Source organism: Monodon monoceros, unplaced genomic scaffold (assembly GCF_005190385.1).
Source record: "Monodon monoceros isolate NGI ecotype Baffin Bay Population unplaced genomic scaffold, NGI_Narwhal_1 Super_Scaffold_21, whole genome shotgun sequence".
Lineage (NCBI taxonomy): Eukaryota > Metazoa > Chordata > Mammalia > Artiodactyla > Monodontidae > Monodon > Monodon monoceros.
In genome coordinates, this window is record NW_021703778.1 from 8,547,515 (window position 1) to 8,569,295 (window position 21,781).

Genomic DNA, 21,781 nt, shown 5'->3' on the forward strand with positions numbered 1-21,781 from the left:
GGGCCGTGCGCGCCTCACGCCCGCCCCGCGGCCTGGGCCGCGCGGTTCCCGCCGCTGCCGCCGGGACAGAGAGCGGGCGGGCCGGCATGGCCCCGCTGGCCGCCCCGCTCCGCCTCCACCGGGCCGCGCCGCACAAAGAGCCTGGGCCCGGGTGGCCTTTAAAGGCGGCAGCCGGGGATTTAAGGTGTCCCCGAGCGCTGCCCTGGGCGCACCGGCTGCCGCCCCGACGTGTGCTTCCCGGGGGGTGCGCCGCCCCTGCGCCCACGTCGCCGCGTCCCCTCCGTTTTTTATTTCCTAGGCTTGGGAACCTGGGGGGAGGTAGGTACCGGGCCGGGGCTGCCCCCTCTCCCGCCCCCACTTACCGTGCTCCCTCGGATCTGCGGCCAGCTTGGCGCCCTCGTTTGAAAAAATTAAAACGTGGCCGAGAAGGAAAGGGTTAACCGTTGTTTTTAAATATTCATGTCATTGTTTAAAGGTGTAAACAGGCGGCTTCGGGGTTGAAGTCGTCTGCGTGTTATGCCAGCCCCCCACCATTAATTACGCCTTTCCTCACGTCCCCCTCCACCCCCCCATTTTCTCATCCCGTCCAAAAAATGTAAGAATTTATGTTTTTTTAGGATTCGGATGCGATGTGTGTGGTTTACGTCCCTCGTTCCATTTCGAATTTTAAAACTCCTGAGTGCCTTTTGGGCTTAAGGTGTTCTAAACTTTTTGCCCTTAAAAACCTAGGAAGATTTAAAAGGAAGTTAGCTCCCTGAATTCCAAGTGCCCCTCCCCGCCTTTTTTTTTTTTGGATAGGGATTGGAGGTAGGAAAATAACTGGATGCCTCGTGAGTTGGATTTTTTTTTTCCCTTGGTAGGAGTGAGGCGGTGTTAAGTGCGAGGCATTTGGTGAGGAAAGGACTGTTGTTTTTGTTCCAAACCCAAGTCAAACTGCTATTGGACTTTTCCTAACTCTAAAATGGCTTCAAAATTCCCAGCTCCATAACTTAGCTCTCCTGGCGCCCTCCTTTCGGACAGGTGGTTTTCTTGGAATGTTGGAAGGTTTACTCCTTTACGGTTGTAGGTTTCAAACGGAAATCATTGCTCACCCCAAACATGGTTTTGTAGAGACAGTTTGGATTACTGCCCAAACTCAGACTCTAGGAGATTTATTTTAAATGAGTGATGGGCTTAGCAGGGGATCGAAAATTCTATAAATGGGAATTATGTTCTTAATGATAAATTTTATAGGGGAAACTGACCCTAAAACTTGGGGTGTCTAATTCTATGCCCAGTAAAGTATCAGTCTGGAAGTTTTGTAAACCCCGGGAGCAGGTGGAAGGTTTTCGTGTAGCCCCAAAGGCTTCAAGCTTAGAAAAGTTTGTTCCAGAAACTTCCAGTGATACCAAGTACCATAAATGCTAGTGATTTAGTACAGTTTATCACTTTAGGTCTGCAATGAAACAGTAACGAGCAGTAGCATATTTTATCAATGATGTGTGTGTGTACTAGTTTGTTGGGCGGGGTGTTTGCTTTCTAGGAAATAGCACTGAATTAAAACATGAGAAAACTTTCCACTGCTCTCTTGTAGAAAATGAGCTTTGCTGTGTTAAACAGCCATTCCAGTTTTCAAGTTGTGTTCTTTAGAGAGGCTTCCTGTTAGTTTTGGATCATGTCGTGTACTTCTGGCTCAGAATGAAAACCTGTTTTTCTAAAACTGAATTTAGCGTCGTAAAGAATTTCATCAAATGCATATCCACCGATGTCCTTTTCACCAAAAGTATCTGTTAGGCATATTATTTTTCTTTGTGAGATAGCAAAAGATGGTAAAAGGTCTTCTGAAAAGTCACTTTAGCCAGGGCATTTAATTTCTAAACCATAGTACTTCCTGGTTGATAGGTGAAGTGACTAGTTTTCCTGTAATGCTGCCGGCTAGAAGAACGTTTGGAACTTTTTACTCAAGATGGCACTGTGTCCTGTAAGTCAGCTGGCCCATAGTTCCGTCTTCCTTGCAGCCCCTCAGAGCCACCATTATAACAACACAGACATCAGATCTCCTTCCATAGAATATGTCTCTAATGGTACAGTCACCTTTTAAAATGACTTCTAGATTATGCATCACTGTGACAAACTGTTGTGGTCCCAGATGGCTGTTTCCCTGTGGTCTTGGTGATTGCAGCCCTTTTCATGTTTACTTTTCACTGTCATGTATTCACTCACTAGATTCTTGTCGGGTACTGGTAAGAAGAACTCTTTAATGGTGTCTTTGTGTTTCGGTGCTACCCAGGTGGATCTGTAAAGAAACCAGCCGTGTAGGAGAGGGAGGGGAGGAACCCAGCGGTGAGGTGTGTGCGCCCGAGAACCATGTCTGCGCGGGAGTCCTTTAACCCGGAAAGTTATGAATTGGACAAGAGCTTCCGGTTAACCAGATTCACTGAACTGAAGGGCACCGGCTGCAAAGTGCCCCAAGATGTCCTGCAGAAATTGCTGGAATCCTTACAGGAGAACCACTTCCAAGAAGATGAGCAGTTTCTTGGAGCAGTTATGCCAAGGCTTGGTATGTGAACTGCTGTTTCTTTCATATTTTCCTGAGTAGAGCATCTTGGCTGCAATGTAGTTAGTGAGTCAAAAAACTAGATTTCTCCTCCCATGTTGCCTTTTTTTTTTTTTTAAGTTTCTGCAAGGATTCAAAGAGCAAAGCAATGGTAACTGTTACCTTATTGTAACTTATTTGGAGGAATGACTTGAAAAACATGAAGCAATATGCTCTAACCATTTTGAAACTGTTACTATGCGATTGAGACAATTGTATTACAGTAAGCATTTTTTATTAAATCAGAGTAGGAAAGGTGTCGTGCAGGACACCTTTAGAGAGCAGTGCCTGGGTTGGGGGGAACTCGGGGTTCCTGTGCAGCAGGCATTGTTTGAAAAGCTCCCATGGGGAGGAGGGAGACACAGCAGGTGAGAACGCTGGACGGGGTCTGGACCCCAGGACGGCATCTGGACTTGAGAGCCGTGTTTCCTTGACCCAGTTCCTGCTGCCATTAGTGGTTTGCCTTTTCTCAAACACAGAGCTCAGAAAGAAATTCTAGGCTACTGGGATGCTGTTTGTTAGCTTCTCTTGTGTGCTTTGTTAAGTACATGATGCAAGACTGTGATCACTTTGCCTTTTGAGTGTTTGACATGTATTCTAGGAGTTTGTGGGTGTTTTGTAGTTATGGTGTATGAGTTGATCAGCTTTCTTACATAAGGTTTTAACTGCATTTCTTTTATGGTCACGTTCTGTCTTACAACACTGGTTTTGAACCTAGGGTACTCCTTTCTTTCCTGATGTATAAAGCAGATAAACGCAGAGTTGCTTTGGGTGGGAGAGGAGAATTCACACCCTGCACTCTTGGGGCCTGTAGGGCTTGCAGGAGCTCAGTTAGAAAATCGTCGTCATCTAGCTGATGTCTCAGCGTGGAGAAATACCACATGAATGAGGTGGAGTGGATGTCAGCTTGCTTGTCAAGAAATGAGAATATACTGAGAAAGCTCTTAGATAACTTTGTCGGGAAAGATAAGCTGCCGAATGGGCAGAGACAAATGCAGTCAAAACCTCATGGATAAAGTCATCATTCCCCTCTGTAACTGCCCCCGTTGACTTCTTGAGCACTCCATGGAGCTCAGGAAGGCCGGGTAACCTGTTCCCTGTCACTTGGTGGGGGTCAGGAACTGGCATCCACATCTTCCAATTCCTCCGCCCACCATACTGCTTATCATCTGGTTTTTAAGTCCAGACGTGTTCATGGGGCGAGGAGCTGCGTCAGCTGTAACTCAGCAGTGGCAAAAGGGGACAAATGTCGACAGCAAGGGTCCAGGCAGGAGAAAGAGAAATAAATGTTACTCTGTGCAAGTTCGTAACCCTCCTGAACCTCAGTTTTCCCATCTGTAAAATGGGGTAATAATACTCACTGTTTGCAACTGTTGTGAGTACCAGAAATTATCCGTGTATGTATGTATATGCACCATGTGCACCTGTACCCATGTACATAATACTTGTGTATGTATGTATAATGTTTATATAACGTATACACACAAGTCTGTTGACCTGTATTTAAAATTTTTTTTCTAAAAGAATGTCATATTTCCTGGATTCTAAGGATGAACCGTAACAGTTGTTAAATATACACTTCTATTAAATGTATTCTAACTAAAGAAATGTTAAGATAAGTGTGTCTTAGTACTTGGTACCTCTGTTGCCTGATGCTTAAGAGCTGCCATGTTTTGATGGCTGCTGGCAGTGGGGGCAGAGTGATGATTTGGGTTTCGTTTTTTTTTTTTTGATGGATAGTTTCAGTCTTGCTGAAACCTAGAATTCCCCGTCACCACCCACTGATGGTTACATACACCCTGCTCGGTCTGGTATTTGAGGCTGCCTCTACTCTGGCATTTACCTGCCCTCTGCCTGTACTGGCCCTCTCTCTCTCAACTCGATACCCTCGTTTGCAAGGCCCATGGCCTGTCCCATTCTCACCCTCTCTCTCTTCCTTTCTTGAAATTTGGTAGGTGATTTGTAGACCAGTCACTACAGACCACTGCTGTCCCAAAGAAAGATGAGGTGAGCCACCTGTGTCATTTAAAATTTTCTAGTACAGATAGTTCCATTTAAAAAAAAAAAATAGAATCAGGGGAATTGAATTCTAATATATTTTATTTAATCCAGTATATAAAAACTATAATTTCAATACATAATTCATATAAAACATTGCTAACAAGACGTGGGTTTTTCTCGGTACTAAGTGTTTAAAATCGAGTGTGTGCACTTGCAGTGCGTGTCACTTTGGAATTGCCCCATCTCACATGCTCGGTAACCGCATGTGGCTGGTGGCTCCCATGTGGACAGCCCTTGACCCTCCTTCTAACACGGAGTGGTGTCCTGGTGGAGAGAGAGGACTTGTAGGAGATGGAAGCTTCTTGTCAGCCCCAGGAGCGTGCTGGGGAGTCATGGTTCACACGCTCTGATGCTGGGTATCAAGAGAAATTAACTGCTTTACAAATCAAAAAGATTGAATTCCAGTTTAAGATTCCCACATTACAAAACATTTAAAGCTAACTTTCAGCAACTCTTTTTAGTGTCTCTTTCAGTAGTCCTATAGTTTATATGAAAATCTAAAAGAAAAACAGTATTTCTTCCCTCTTTTCCAAAGTGAATGGTAATAGACTTGGAACACCCAGTTGTTGGAATGATCGGTTTGGGGGAGCAGTCGGTATGAGTTTAATTGTGGCTCTTGAGTGCTAGAGAGCCCCGCTAGAGGGCGCTTCTGCATACATGCGTCGCTGAGATGAATCATCACAGGCTTTCTGATCACTGGTAATGAGCGTTCCATTGTTACAAATTTGTGAGGCTTGCCATTCTGAAGCAAAGTCCTCCATTCCCTAACTGGATCTTCCACCAAGAGTTTCTGCTTTGCCATCTAGTGTAGTAATAAAAAAATCAGCCTGCCTACACAGAGTGATCTTTCACTAAACTTGATTTTATTTTAGTGTTAGTAAGAATGGATCGGGACTGGACACGGTGCTGGGGTAGTTGTGAAAGAAAGCCACACGTGGTCCTCTCTGTGTGACTCGGGTGTGACTTATTCTTATTCCGTTTGAAATTCTGAATCGAGACGGTAAACATCTGCCTGCTTCCTTTCGTACTTCATGGGATTTGTCCTTTGCTTTTGGCCGTTGGGCTGCAAGGTTGAAATACTTCCTAAGGGCCAGAGGGCATCCTCTTGAGAGAGGTGAGTGTAGGAAAGCACTCCATTAGGCTTACCTGGTGAGAGGCCAGTCTGAATTTGAAGTGTTTGCATTACAGGTGATTTTTTTAAAAAAATGTAGCCTGCAGTAGCTAGTCTTGACTGTTTCTAAACTGATTTCAGGAAAAGGGAACTGTTTCTAATTAGCCCATCAGTTGTCTGTGTTATCTTTCTAAATGTTTAGAAACAATTTTTAATAAGTTGAAATATATCCCATAGGCTTGTTAAGCAAATTTTTCTTTCCCTGCTCATTAAGTTAGTAGAGGTGACATAAGTTTCTCATGAGTGGAATGCATGGAATTTTAAAGTTTCTTGGGAGCCACAGTGTTTATGTACATGCTTGATTGGAATCAATGAATACTTGTTCTTGCATTGTCCTTTTCTTTCTTTCTTCTTTCTTTCCTTCCTTCCTTTCTCTCTTTCTTTCTCCCTTCCTTCCTTTCTTATTTTTGTCATTTTTGACTAAAATGTAGTATAATAGCATTTTAAAAAATTTTTATTTATTTTTGGCTGCGTTGGGTCTTTGTTGCTGCGCACAGGCTTTCTCTAGTTGCGGGGAGCGGGGGCTACTCCTCGTTGAGGTGTGTGGGCTTCTCAATTGCAGTGGCTTCTTTTGTTGCGGAGCACGGGCTCTAGGCGCGCAGGCTTCAGTAGTTGTGGCATGTGGGCTCAGTAGTTGTGGCTCACAGGCTCTAGAGCGCAGGCTCAGTAGTTGTTGCGCACAGACTTAGTTGTTCTGCGGCATGTGGGATCTTCCCGGACCAGGGCTTGAACCCGTGTCCCCTGCATTGGTAGGCGGATTCTTAACCACTGCACCACCAGGGAAGCCCTATAATAGCATTTTATATGTGTAAAATATTTTACAGATTTTCTGTTGGAAAAACAGAATCATGCCCAAAGATATACTCCTAAGTAACTATGGAGAAGACAACCCAAGTTCCATTTGTGCTCTTCTCATCTTTACAGAAATTCTGTATGGTGCCAGTCACGTGATACAGTAACACAAAGGAAACTTCCTGTTCAAGGCATCGTTAAAGTCTAAAAATTGTACCATGTTGAAGTTGAGTCTTATGACTAACAAATTGTGTTCTCATTTTCTATCTTAAGCTGGTTTTGTTTCACGTTTATTGCAGTTATGCTTCTTGATAGGAAACACATTGCTTTGTTGGCGGTGAGCAGTGTTCCGTAAGTGTCTTATGCAAAACCCCTCCTATTCAGAACACTGCAGGTACAAAATGACATGGCTCTTCCTGTTGACTTTTGGATGATGATGACCCCCATCTTTGCAGGCATCGGGATGGATACCTGTGTCATTCCTTTGAGGCACGGCGGTCTTTCCTTGGTTCAAACCACAGATTACATTTATCCCATCGTCGATGACCCTTACATGATGGTAAGTTTAACCGACGTGTTTTTACATCTGGAACTGCTTACTCTTTTGGTTTTGGGTGGTGGCTGGGGTTTTGTTATTCTTGTGTGGGTTTTTTTGTTTTCGTTCTACACAAATTGCTCTCATCCTACCCCTGCCCTGACTCCCGTGGTTGTAGATCTGATCTGGTCGATCCCTTGGCACCGTGCATGAGGCAGGCAGTTAAGGTGGATGGGGGGTGTCCCCTGCTGCTTTCGTACCTGCCTGTGTGTCTGTGCCAGACCACCTGTGGCCTGTTAAGCGTGTCTGTTGACTGATGTGTTTGTAGTTTTCTTCTTTATTTCCTTGTACTTTTCTTTCTGGGACATTTGTAAATGCCACACTCCTGTGTTTCACCATCCTCTGTAATAGGACTGATCCTAGATGTCTCTGTCCAGAAAGAAAGAGCTTAGCATCTCATCACCACTAAACCTGACCGTTGATCCTGAATCTGGTCATTCCCCCTCCCCGTGTCTTTTTTTTTTTTTTTTTGCGGTACGCAGGCCTCTCACTGCTGTGGCCTCTCCCGTTGCGGAGCACAGGCTCCGGATGCGCAGGCCCAGCGGCCATGGCTCATGGACCCAGCTGCTCCGCAGCATGTGGGATCTTCCCGGACTGGGGCACGAACCCGTGTCCCCTGCATCGGCAGGTGGACTCTCAACCACTGCGCCACCAGGGAACCCCCTCTCCCCATGTCTTATTCCACTGTGTGGCGTGTGCATCCGCCTGCTGATCACGCTCTGCCCCGACACCCTGTCCTGCTCATCGCAGGGTTGCTGCCAGCAGCCCCTCCTTCTTCCCAGCTGGACCCTCCACCCTGGCAGCTGGGAGGAGCCGATGAAGAAGATTGGCAACATCCTATCATTAGAAAGTGCCGGAGGCCCTTCCTTGTGCCAGGGGCACTGGGATCGAGCCCCACACGTAGGGACTGAGGCCGGGAGGTCTGAAGGTGGAGACAAGCACGCACGCTCCCAGAAACCTGTTTCTCGCCTCTCCTCTGGCGCAGCGGTCCTGAGAGCCGCGCACGCCACTCCCCTGGTGTCCCACCTGTCCAGGGGCCCAGGGGGCTAGAACCGGAGTTCATCCTGTGCCAGCATCTCGTAGAAGGACCCCAGCGCCCACGCAGAAGGGGCAGCAGGTCGCTGCAGCCCGAGCCTGTGGTTGGTGCCTCCCAGCTACTGACGGCGCTGCGCCCGTTACCTCGAGTGAGTCACAGGAGGTGATCAGGCTCCCTGCCGACCTGCCAGGAGGTCGTGAGACGGCATAAACGGGCAATGAAACGGCCGCTGGAAGTGATAGTAACTTGTGGTTTGATTACCCTTACGTCAGAAAGAAAAATTCGTCGTTTTCTCCTTTACTGTCTAGAGAAGGGCAACTTTAAAAATTTTTTTAAATGTCTCTTGGCAGTAGAAAATCTTTATTACCACATTTCTGTTGAGTACTGTTTCAGAGTTCCTCAATAAAACCTTATAGTTTACTGGGAAATGCTTCCCTTTGTCTTTAGAAAACAATCTGATTTCAGGCCTAGGTGTCGTTTATTTCTTCTTTTTGTTTCTCAACCAAGATGATTTTCCTGTTTATCTCGTACAAGAAGCTCCCCAGATTTCTCCGTCTAGGTATATAAAACCCATCTTCTCTATAACCAATAAAGGTGACATTTTTAAGGATCTGCTCGTGAGAAGCGGCGGCTCCACGTCTTCTTTAGCACAGTTGTTTCCCAGCACTTCCACTCCGGCTCCTCTGAAACCAAGCACTCCAAGCTTTTCCCCGACATCTCCCCGCTCCGTTCCGCACCCAAATAAATTGCAGACCTCTCCCTAAAGTTTAGAATGGGAAAGAACCTGGAGACGATGGGTGTTGCACGAGAAAGGAGAGGTGGTAACGGGAATGCCCGAGAGTGGTTCTGTGATGGAGGAAAGGCGGTGAGTCCATGAAGCACAGAGCCGGGGACCACGTCCCGGCAAGTCCGCTGTGGCGCCTGCTCACATCTCCCCTCTCTTCCAGGGCAGGATAGCCTGTGCCAACGTCCTCAGCGACCTCTACGCCATGGGGGTCACAGAATGCGACAACATGCTGATGCTCCTTGGAATCAGCAATAAGATGACCGACAGGGTAAGCAGGAGCCGGTCCAGCTGCATCCTCGGGCCCGGTTGTGGTCCTGTCACTTGTCTGGCTGGCCCTCCTTCCCCGCCGTGAAGTCAGGCTGTCCATGTCCCACCCGCCCTCTGCTTTTTGGCAGTTAGCAGCGAATTAGAATAGGCTGGCCTCTTCGTGTCTCCATCCCCACCCGCTGCTTCCGCTTCTCTCTCCTGGGCAAACTGAAGCCAGCACGTTTGCGTGCGTGTGTTGTGGTGACGTTTAGGCCGCAGTAACAGCACCTCCAGGCCGGGCACCCGACTCTTCGGTCACGGTTGGCTGGTGACGTGGACGGCGGTGGGGCTGGGGTGCCCTGTGCTCACCCGCTAGCATCTGTGGCCTCGCTGCCTGACCCCCTCCTTGGCCCAGAGGTGAACTCCTGTTTAGATTATTTTTGACAGGTAATTGGCTTCGTCCCCGCCAGAAGTTTGCCCTGCGCATAGAACTGAGCATTCAACAGGCCCTTCTCTCCCCTCACAGCGTGCTCTCGGGCCACTGCTTGTACACAGACACCCGGAGCGGGCGCGTGGGCACGCATTAGCTGGTCACAGGTTGGTTAAGGACCGTCCAGAGAGCTGGCTCAGGTACAGGGCAGCCCTGTGCACCCAGCCTGTTCCGGTGTTTGCTCCTCTGTCGTCTGGGCTACATTCGCTTTGTGACCTAGAGCCTCTTCCGACTTTTGATAAAAGGGCTATACCATGTGAACTGTTCCCTGCCCCTTCTGTAAACTCTCAGGGCTTCCTGTAAGGGTTTTATGATCTTTTTATAACTACAGGGGTAGACTCTCTTTTCTGGGTTTTGAACTGAATGATGTGACTTTTAATTTGTGTCCTTTTAAACCGTAGGAAAGGGATAAAGTGATGCCCCTAATTATACAGGGTTTTAAAGATGCAGCAGAGGAGGCCGGAACATCTGTAACCGGCGGCCAAACAGTGCTAAATCCCTGGATTGTTTTAGGAGGTGTGGCTACAACTGTCTGCCAGCCCAACGAATTTATCATGTAAGTTGATTTTGGTTTCATGTCCCCTGGCCAGGTTCTCTCTCTCTCTCTCTCTCTCTCTCTCTTCTTTAAAAATATATTTATTGAGATACTAATTCACATACCATACAGTTCACTTATTTAAAGTGTTTATAAATTCAGTCGTCTTTGGTATAGTCACAGGGTTTTGCAACCCTCACTAGAGTTGACCTCACGACACTTTTATTGCCCCAGCGAGAAACTCCATCCACCCCCTCGGTTGTCACACCCCACCGCCAGCCCCCATCTCCATCCCCCATCTCCATCCTGGCTTCTTCCACTTCACAGAATATTTGCTAATCTTTTTAAGGTGTATCCATTTTGCAGCCTCATCCCTGTTTATAAAAAAGTTTTAGATTTTTTTTACTGAAGTATAATTCATATAAAAAATTTCACATAACATGAAATTTAGCTTTTTGAAGTACGCAGTTCATTGGCTTTTAGTATTCACGAAGTTGCGCAACCATCACCACTATCCAATTCCAGAACATTTCCGTCTCCGCAAGAAAGAAACCTTGTATCCACAGCAGCCACTCCCAACTCCCTCCTCCCCCATCCCCTGGAAGCCACAGATCTACTTTCTGTCTCATGGATTTGCCTGTTTTAGACATTTCATATAAATGGAATCATGCAACATGTGATGTTTTATGTCTGGCTTCTTTCACTTAGCGTGTTTTTAGGGTTCATCCATCTTGCATGTGTGTCACTACTTCATTCCTTTTTATGGGTGAATAACATTCCATTGTATGGACAGACCACAGTTTATTCATCCAGTCATAGGTCATGGACCTTTGAGTTATTTCCACCTGTGGTGTGTGATGCTGCTGTAAACATTCGTGTGCAAGTTTTTTTGTGTGGATATACATTCCAATTCCCTGGGGTAGATACCTAAGAATTACTGGGTCATGTGGTAACTATTTAACTTGAGGAACAGACTAAGGCAGCTGCACCGTTTTACCTGCCCACAGCCATGGATGGGACCCTGATGTCTCCACATCCTCTCACCAGGACTTGTTTTACTGTCTTTTTGGTAATAGCTGTCTTAGTGGGTATGAGGCGACATCTCACTGGGTTTTGATTGGCATTTCCCCGGTGGCCAGGTCTGTGAGCATCTTTTCTTGTGCCCTCTGGCCATTTCTAGATCCTTGGAGAAGTTTCTCTCTCAACAGAAGTTGGCCCTTTTCGTGTTTGATGTCTTATTCAGAAAAGCCACCTTGTCCTATTCTTAGAGGAAGCAAAAGCTCCGTTTGTTTTATCTGATTTTGTGAGCAGGCACTGTGTTCAGAACTCCAGGGGTGTGAAAGGCCCTGCGGTGCAGAATCCCTCACCTGCCCTCAGTCGTTAGTGGCAAACACTTTGACCAGTCTTGGGTATTTTTAAACAAGTAACTCTTGACATTCGGATTATCTTCAGTTATGTTGACATTACACATAGTACTCCAATGCATAGATCATCTTGCATGTGTGACTCTTGGTAAGAAATTTTTCAGAATGGAATTGCTGGGTCCATTGCCTGTGCACCATAATTCTGATCGATGTCTTCAGTTTGCCCTTCATAGAGGCTCCACCAGCAATGGGTGAGAGTGCTGGGTTGCCCCATCCTAACTAGCACAGCCTGGTGACAGCCTCCTTGGTCTTTGCCTTACTCCTGAGAGTAAGGGTGAGTGTGTAATTTTCATGTATTCATGTCTTTGGTCCATTTTTTTGACTGATGGGTGCGTCCGTGTTAAGGGTCTTGCCTTTTACCTACATCCAGGTTTTATTTTCCTATGTTTTATGTTGGTAGTTCTCAAACTTTCCACTTAGATGGGACAAGAGAACTTGCACCTGTCTCCCCCATTCCAGCTTTCCCATAGAAAAGGAACACAGCTGTAGCCAAAAAACGGGAGAGGAAAGAACAATAAAACAGGCTTCAATGAATTTTTTGTCAACAACATGTATGCTTACTTTGTAAAATAAGAATGCACCTATGCAGGTCATAACATTTTGTAAAAGACTGCCCACAAACTTAAAAATAACCCAGCAATGTTATCATACTTCACTTGCTGATACAGATTTGTAGGTTGCACATAACCAGTGACGCACAAGAGCACATCAGCTCTCAGGTGCAGTTGAGTCAGAATTGAAAGGCATTTATGTCTTAAGGTCCCGTTTTTGGAAAATGAGTTTCTGGTATATCCTCCCAGAATTAATATTTTTCAAAGCTAGCAATGGATATAGATATTACAGGATGAGTCGAGGAGCTAGTTGTTGATTTTTAAGTCTGTGCCCCTGGCTTTTTAATCGACTCGTATGAGTATTTGAGTTGTTCGCTGTCAGGGGATGGGATGGCTGTGTGGACAGCTCCTTGAACTTGGACAAGAAAGACATGAGTGCTAGACCCATGTCCTGGTCGTGAGGATACAAGTGAGATGGGAGTTTTGTCTGAGGGGGACAGTCTTTCTGCTTTTAGGGCTGCCTTTTTTTAGTATTTGCCTTCTGTCTTTAAGACAGGGACCCTGTGTACCAAGTAGGAAACTTATTGGTCATAACTCTGAGTTTGAAACATTGATGCTGAAATCACCAAAACATTAGACCCACGGATTCTAGCCAAATCCCACATCCTGAGAAATCCCACCTGCATCTCTATCATATAAGTGATTGTGAAAAAAAGAAAGAGAGAGAAAGGGAAAGAAAGAGAGGAGAGAGAGAGAGAGAGAGAGAAAGGAAGGAAGGAAAGGGAGGGAGGAAGGAAGGAAAGAAAGAAAAGGAACAACCGTTTTTGTTCCAGAAGTCTTGTTGCCTCAGAACCCTGGTGGGTCTGTGTTGAAAAGTACACAAGAGGGCTTCCCTGGTGGTGCAGTGGTTGAGAGTCCGCCTGCCAATGCAGGGGACTCGGGTTTGTGCCCCGGTCCGGGAGAATCCCACATGCCGCGGAGCGGCTGGGCCCGTGAGCCATGGCCGCTGAGCCTGCGCGTCCGGAGCCTGCGCTCCGCAACGGGAGAGGCCGCAGCGGTGAGAGGCCCGCGTACCACAAAAAAAAAAAGAAAAAGAAAAGTACACAAGAGCATGGCTGAATCGGGGCCTAATGAGGCCTTTGAAGACTAAGCGATTTGCTTTTTTTGGGAAACTGATAAGTCACTGGCCTAAGTGTTGTCGAAGTCCGCGGCCTCCTCACTTTTCATTTAATGTCTTGTTCGTCAGTCATCCTAGTAGTAAACGGCAGAGCTCTAATACATGGCATTAGTTGGCTTAAATATAAGTGAGTGTTTGCAAACACACAAGTGGTTTTACCGGCCTTTTCTTTCTCCTGTTTAACCGACAATGATGAACTTATCTCCTCGGTTGATTTGACAAGGACCTGCCTGTGCTCTCTTCTTCAGGCCAGATAACGCAGTGCCAGGCGATGTGCTCGTGTTGACCAAGCCCTTGGGGACGCAGGTGGCGGTGGCCGTGCACCAGTGGCTGGACATTGTGAGTGACCTTCACCTTCCGGTGTCAGCAGTGTGGTTTCTAAAATAAGCTCTTCTAGTTTTAGTACCAGGGAGTGTGCTGTCCATCTAGGCCTTCAGAAATCCTGGGAATTGTCCCTATTCTTTTATTAGATCCAGTTTTCATGTATTGAATGCTTGAAGTAGGTAATCCCCTGCTCGGGGTTCAGAGATAATCCATAATGAGAATTTGGGGGACAGTGAGTGCAGTTTATCTGTTCATTTGGTGCTGAGATGGGTATGTCTTTCATACTTAAACATCACTAAAAAATAATACAGAGGAGGCAGTTCCCTGGCGGTCCAGTGGTTAGGACTCTGCACTTTCACTGCCGAGGGCCCAGGTTCAACCCCTGGTCGGGAACTAAGATCCCGTGAGCCGTGCAACGGAGCCAAAATAATAATAATACAGAGGAGAATATGTGCAAGGTTTGACATTTGAGGTTTAAGGCCAGGCTTATTGACAGTTTAAATTATTTTAGTCATGAGTTTTTTGGTCATTTCTGGTTGCTTGTTTTGTCTTTTTAAGCTAATTAGTAACTCAGAACATTTTGATAAATAATTATGTCGTGGAGAAAGCATCTAGAATATGAAAATATTTATCCTGAGTCACTTTTCAAATGAGCTATGATCAGTTGTTCTTCATTTAAGACTTTTCATTGCCATAACAACTCAAAAATTAATATGATTGTGGTATATTCTCACATATCTCAATGCTTTTAATTTCTACAACTGCCATCTGAAACCATCAGTCCTGAGAAACAAGTGAAAATGAACAATTTTATGTTGTTCGTCAACCAGGTATATCTTAGCTTGACAAACAGAGCAGAGAAAATCTCTTAAGGAGGCCGCATTCTTAGTTATTTTTCCCTTCTCATCCAGTGAGGATGGGGAGATTTCCCATCAGGTGTGATCACCTGTGAGTCAGACCATAGGGCTTTTATAGGCCAGTAATCCAGAGGTGCTTTCCAATACGACTGCCCAGGTGAGGCAGAGGGGGTCCAGGAGGAGGGGCTCTGGGATCCTTCTGTTTGTCCCACCCCCAGCTTGACACTGCCTTTGCTTTTTTTTAACCAGTTTCTTAAAGATGCTCAGAATTGAAAAAAGCAAGTTTCAAAGGCAAAGTAACAGCACAATACCCTTTCATAAAGGTCGGAAGCAACCCAAGAGTATTGTTTGGGCATCTATACGTACGAGGATACTATTTTTTGAAACGCAGGGAAATGACAAGTGTAAAATTCAGAATCATTGTTACCTCTGGGGGAGAGATGGGGGCAGGGGGATAAGGGAGGGACGCAGACATAGACTTAAGTTACTTGTTGGGCAGTAGATGTTGGGTATTACCAAGAAAGGAACAGACGCACGAATGCTGGCTATTAAAATGGACCGTGATGACTGTGTGTCATGAACTTCAGCATCGCGATGCCAGATCCTTTAAAAATCAGACTGAGGAAGAAGGGGGAAGACGGCAGTCTTTCAGAGGATGTGCTTTGTGGTCACCCATGCCGTCCTCATAGCTGATACAGTTCAAGTTGTTTCCCATTCATTTGTCCCTCAAGAGGACTTGATCCCAGAATTCAGGGAAAGTCAGTAAGAGTATAAATTACATGAAAAATGAAAGCCATCCGCTTACTAGGGGAGATGGAGAAGAGAACCCAAGGACATTCAGAACTGTCTTGCTGGTTTCAAGTTTCCAGTACGCTGCAGTGTTTGACTACAGAGGTGTGGCTGAGGACAGAGAAGGTGCCAGATGATATATCTAACGGCCACTTAAAGCAGTAGTCATGGGGGGAAGAGTTAGAAAACTTAATATTGTGTGCAGAATTAGGGAAGCAGAACGCCCCAGAAGATGGCTAAGGAAAAAATACTCTTTCAGTGGTTAGAAGCAAAGACTGATCACGTTTTTCTCTCTTTGCTCCCTCACCTGTGTTCCTGTCATTAGCCTGAGAAATGGAATAAAATCAAGCTGGTGGTCACCCAGGAGGATGTGGAGCTGGCGTACCAGGAGGCGATGATGAACATGGCCAGGCTCAACAGGACAGGTGCGGCCAGGGCTCGCCACGCAGGGGTTGGCCAGCTTTCTGAGCAGGGCTGGGACGGGAGACACTTAGGGCTTTGTGGGCCACAGACAGTCTCAGTTGCATTGATTTTCTTCTCCCCCCATGACTCTTTTAACACGTTTCTTTAAAAAAAAAAAACAACAGAAAACAAAAAACCAGAATACATTCTTAGCTGGAGGAACTGGCCATGGGCCAGGTTGGGCCAGTGATTGCAGAGCCCCCTCTGTCGGTGCCTGGAGCACCGGTGGGACTCCAGCTATGTCGTGCGTTCTTGACAGAAGTGTGGGGTAAATGTGACTCACCTCAGAGGAAGTAAACGGCTGGCCACTGGCCTGAACGTTGCGCTAGGTCACGTGGTGAGGCCGTGAGCGTTTGTCCCCAGCCACTCCTCTCTGAGCTGTGCATCTGGAGTTCTCCAGAGCACTGCGCCTGTGCCAGCATCTGTGTCCCCTCTGGCTTAGAATCGCTCACCGTGGGGGCAGTGCCAGGCACCGGGGAGAAGCAGAGAAGTATGGATGAAGTCATCAGTTCACTTTATGAATCTGTGAAATGGAGAGCTGAGGTCACATTTTCTCTCTGTTGCTTCAAATTCTACATTCCTGTGATTATGGGCAGCATTGAATTCCTCTGCACCCCAATAAAAACAGAAGAGAAATTTATATAGCATGTTTTCAGAAATACTTGACTGAATTATTAATTTAAAGTGTTAACCTTGTCATATTTTTAATTCCCAGATTTGTGTATATAAATGAGTAATGACACTCATGCCATAATTTTTTGACATTTCATTTCTAGTTCTAGCTTCTTAATACTGATTAGAAAGTAATAATAATAATAGTGGTTACCATTGATTTGATAGTTATTATGTACCAGGAACCTGACATATTTTCTCATTTAATTCTTCTGACAACCTTATCAAGGTAGCTACTATTATTCTCATTTCACAGGGAGGTTAAGTAACTTGCTCAAGGTCACAGCTAATCGATGGGGACCTAGGATTTGAAGCCAGATACGCTTTTAATGCTTTGAAACTACTGCTTATAATGCCTTTAAATGTTATATTCTATCCTTTTCTTAATGATTTAGTAAGAGATCAAGGCCCTCTCCACAGCCTTTGTGCATAGTAATTGAACCAGTACTTTGTACTATGCTAAGAATCTTAAAAGTAGTTTAAAGTAAAACAGGAAAGTTCAGGAAAGAGCCAGGATTCATCTTCTGGGAAGCAGCAAGGCTGCCAAGGGACTCACTTGATGCAGTTTAAGCATCTTTCAGTTGATTCTCATTAGCGTTCATACCTGCATAGAAAGCACCAGGTATATTTTATAATTAAGAAGGAAGCCCGGGCTTCCCCGGTGGCGCAGTGGTTGGGAGTCCGCCTGCCGATGCAGGGGACAAGGGTTCGTGCCCCGGTCCCGGAAGATCCCACATGCCGTGGAGCGGCTGGGCCCGTGAGCCGTGGCCACTAAGCCTGCGCGTCCGGAGCCTGTGCTCCGCAACGGGAGAGGCCGCAGCAGTGAGAGGCCCGCGTACCGCAAGAAAAAAAAAAGAAGGAAGCCCTTGTTGGGTGTCTTTGAAGTCCTAACCTCTGACCAGCCAGAGGAACCCTTTCTGGAAAAGCATCTGTGTGGGTCGCTCTGTACAGAGGATTTGGAAGCAAACCAGCATTTAGAATGTGAGCTCCAGGAGGGCAGGGAGCTCTCTTTTGTTCACTGCAGTGTCCACAGCACTTAGAAGAGTGAAGGACACACCACAGGGGTCATTAAATCTGGATGGAATGAGTGAACTCTGTGCTAGCCCTTCTTTTTGGTACTTTATGGACATCTTTTGAACAATCCTGTGAATTGGATCCTATTTTTCCTCCTTTGTCTGAAAAGAAATACATGTAAGGAATACACGCAGGTCTATTCTCAAACCCAAATCTGTCCAACTTTATAAAGGCCACTGTTTCTCCCACTTGTTCTATCTACATAAGCCTGTGATAGAAATTGGTACAGTTTTATTCTGGAAATATCAGTTTTCTTTTTCATCATTAATTGCATGTTGTATTTAAGGACCTGGGTTTGGGTTGTGTGGTATCCTATTTTGGAACTTTGAAGATACTTGAAGACGAAGTTCTAGATGAAGTTCAAAAATCTTATCCTAAAACAAGTCCCTGTTTATTTAGTTACTCAGGGTTCGCTGAGCCAGCAGTCAGAAATCTCATCCCTCCCATTCTACAACTTACCCCAAATGACTCTGAACCCAGTATATGTAATACTTAAGCCATGAAGTCTTCAATTATTTAAAAAGAAGAAGAAATTTGATTGTTGAACAGGGGATCTCAAAAGATCTTCTCCGAAACTCTGATTTTAAAGTCACTTTGGAGTGTGAAAAGAGGGCTTCCCTGGTGTTGCAGTGGTTAAGAACCCACCTGCCAGTGCAGGGGACATGGGTTTGAGCCCTGGTCCAGGAAGATCCCACATGCCACAGAGCAACTAAGCCCGTGCGCCACAACTACTGAGCCTGAACTCTAGAGCCCACAAGCCACAACTACTGAAGCCTGCACACCTAGAGCCCGTGCTCCACAACAAGAGAAGCCACTGCAATGAGAAGCCCTCGCACCGCAACAAAGACCCAACGCTACCAAAAATAAATAAATAATTAATTAAAAAAAAAATGTGAAAGATTTTTTTCCAACATCTGCCTTTCCCACCTTGTTTATTAAAAATTTTTATTAGATACTGAGTTGATACAAAAGTTATTTTATAAAATTTGTGCAGGGCTTAAGGAACAGCAGTACAGTACCCATGTGTCTACCATCTCATGTGAGAAAGAGAACCTGGCCTTACAAGCCCCAAGGGGCCCCTCCCACACCCAGCTCGGGGAAAGGGGCGACGCTGTTCTGAATCTAATGTTTATTCTCATGTGTTTTAAACTGTTTTTGCCACATAGCCTTGTCCCCTTGAGCAATAAGTTAGTTTTGCATTTTTTGCTTTATTAAATCATCCCTGTGTCATTTTATTTCCTTTTTGCTGTTTTGTACACTGTTCAATATTCCTGAGTGTCAATTGCTGGTGTGTGTAGCTGGATTTCATTGTTTTCACCACTGTATAATCTTCCACTCCATGACTGACTGCTGCTGAGAACTTCTGGTGCACATGTGTAGGAAAGAGGGCAGTACTGCCTCGGCTTTTCTAGAAGGTGCTAAATGATTCCCAGAGTGGTGGTATACCACAGTTTTTGAGAGTATGCTACATTTTAAAGATTCTTTGATATGTTTTCTCTTCCTGTTTATTTTCTATAGTTTTTCTACTGTAAAAAAAAAATCATGTTAACTATAGAAAAGCTTTCAGAAAATGAAAAAAAAGAGAAAAAACATTGTTCATAATCCCACCAGCCAAAAACAGCTTCTGTTAATATTTTTATGTATTTTCCCAGGATTTTTTCCTTTGGTTGGTTGGTGGTTTATTGTTGTCTTATTGTTGACGTTGTAAACGAATGGTTAGCGTACATTTTACTCATATTTGGAATTTGCTTTTATTCATTTAATATCACTAAATTCTTTTTTCCATATTATATAATCCTAGTACACATAATGTTTAATGGCCAGATGTTCTACCAGAGTGATATGCCATAACTAAATTACTTTTTGCCTACTTTTGAACAATTTATTTTGAGATCAAATTTTTTTATAATTTTTTTTCCTGCATTCCAGGAGTATTTCTTTGGCAATATTCAACATTAAGTTGAATTGTAATTATTTAATTCTGTGTTCTCAGATGTTCTTATCACTTACAACCAAGGCTTTTCATTCGTACTTCTCTTCCTGTGCCGTTCAAAATGTCTAAGGAGGGCTTCCCTGGTGGCGCAGTGGTTGAGAGTCCGCCTGCCGATGCCGGGGACACGGGTTCGTGCCCCGGTCCGGGAAGATCCCACATGCCGCGGAGCGGCTGGGCCCGTGAGCCATGGCCGCTGAGCCTGCGCGTCCGGAGCCTGTGCTCTGCAACGGGAGAGGCCACAACAGTGAGGGGCCCGCGTACCGCAAAAAAAAAAAAAAAAAAAAAAAGTCTAAGGAGTCTTCTTCCGTTCTTTGGTCCTTCAAATTAAGTAGTTTAACAATAAGAAAGTAATTTGTAATGGATTTATTTTTACCCATGTGGGTTATTAGTTTGTTTATAATTTGAGCATTTAAGATTCCCCATCCTTAAGTTGTAGACATTATTGGTAGGGATACAGTATGGCAGAACACTATGCAGGAGTGTTTGGTCATATCTAGCAAAATCCTGTGTACGTTTATTTTGACCCAGAAGTCCCACTTCTGTGCGTCTGTCCCAGAGGCCAAAGTATGAAATGACATGTGTACAAGGCTATTCATTGAAGCACTGTTTATAACTGCAAAAGAAGGAAACAGTCCAAATGTCCATCACTAGGTGACTGATTGGATTATCTCATCTCTGTGCACAGAGGAATACTATACAGCCATAAAAAGGAAGAAGAAATCTTTATTACTAGGGAGCTATCTCTAGGATATGGCCAGATGAAAAAAGCATGTTCATAAATGAATATGAATTATGTTCATAAATGAATTAATTTGTATGTTCATAAATGTATGTTCATAAATGAATATGAATTAATAATATGTATTTTATACTTTCAAAAAGAAACAATGGAAAAAATAAATCATTAATAAAAATGGTTACATATAAGAGGGAATAGGGAGGAAGCAGACCCTCTCTGAACATGCTTTGTTTTGTAAGTTTGACTTGGAAATAAATGTTTTGTATAGTTTTCTATACTTAAAAGTTAAAACAGCATATTTTACAAATCCGAACCAAATTTTTTTTTTACATCTTTATTGGAGTATAATTGCTTTACAATGGTGTGTTAGTTTCTGCTTTATAACAAAGTGAATCAGTTATACATATACATATGTTCCCATATATCTTCCCTCTTGCGTCTCCTTCCATCTCACCCTCCCTATCCCACCCCTCTAGGTGGTCACAAAGCACCGAGCTGATCTCCCTGTCCTATGCGGCTGCTTCCCACTAGCTATCTATTTTACATTTGGTAGTGTATATATGTCCATGCCACTCTCTCACTTTGTCACAGCTTACCCTTCCCCCTCCCCATATCCCCAAGTCCATTCTCTAGTAGGTCTGTGTCTTTATTCCTGTCTTAGGTTCTTCATGACATTTTTTTTCCCTTAAATTCCATATATATGTGTTAGCATATGGTATTTGTCTTTGTCTTTCTGACTGACTTCACTCTGTATGACAGACTCTAGGTCCATCCTCATTACATTACACCTCATTACAAATAGCTCAGTTTCGTTTCTTTTTATGGCTGAATAATATTCCATTGTATTTATGTGCCACATCTTCTTTATCAGATGGACACTTAGGTTGTTTCCATCTCCGGGCTATTGTAAATAGAACTGCAATGAACATTTTGGTACATGACTCTTTTTGAATTATGGTTTTCTCAGGGTTCTTTGACCCACCTCCTAGAGAAATGGAAATAAAAACAAAAATAAACAAATGGGACCTAATGAAACTCCAAAGCTTTTGCACAGCAAAGGAAACCATAAACAAGACCAAAAGACAACCCTCAGAATGGGAGAAAATATTTGCAAATGAAGCAACTGACAAAGGATTAATCTCCAAAATTTATAAGCAGCTCATGCAGCTCAATAATAAAAAAAACAAACAACCCAATCCAAAAATGGGCAGAAGACCTAAATAGACATTTCTCCAAAGAAGATATACAGACTGCCAGCGAACCAAAATTTTTTTAAGGTCGTTCAACATATTTCTAAGTTAGCGGCAAAATCACATGAAGAATTATTTCAAATCACTTTGAGCCTGGTAGTTTCAGGGCACATCCTCAGAACAAAAATCCACAAAAATATTTCATTGTCATCAGTGGGTTTGTGTTTGTGAGAATGTTGGC

At 44.6% G+C, this 21,781-nt stretch overlaps 1 protein-coding gene across 5 annotated transcripts in view; it reads left to right on the forward strand.

Moving 5' to 3' along the window:
- Positions 1–21,781, forward strand: part of SEPHS1 (selenophosphate synthetase 1) — a 30,556-nt gene that overhangs the window by 1,087 nt on the left and 7,688 nt on the right. For 2 of the 5 annotated variants that reach the window (XM_029238200.1, XM_029238204.1), the window contains exons 2-7: positions 2,270–2,539; positions 7,055–7,158; positions 9,178–9,285; positions 10,155–10,309; positions 13,689–13,779; positions 15,736–15,835. In XM_029238200.1, coding sequence (XP_029094033.1) covers positions 2,347–2,539; positions 7,055–7,158; positions 9,178–9,285; positions 10,155–10,309; positions 13,689–13,779; positions 15,736–15,835 — 751 coding nt within the window. In that variant the 5' untranslated portion in view covers positions 2,270–2,346. Of the gene's footprint in view, positions 1–94; positions 319–393; positions 2,540–7,054; positions 7,159–9,177; positions 9,286–10,154; positions 10,310–13,688; positions 13,780–15,735; positions 15,836–21,781 lie in introns of those variants that run through there. The other 3 variants (XM_029238201.1, XM_029238202.1, XM_029238203.1) reach the window with 3 other exon arrangements.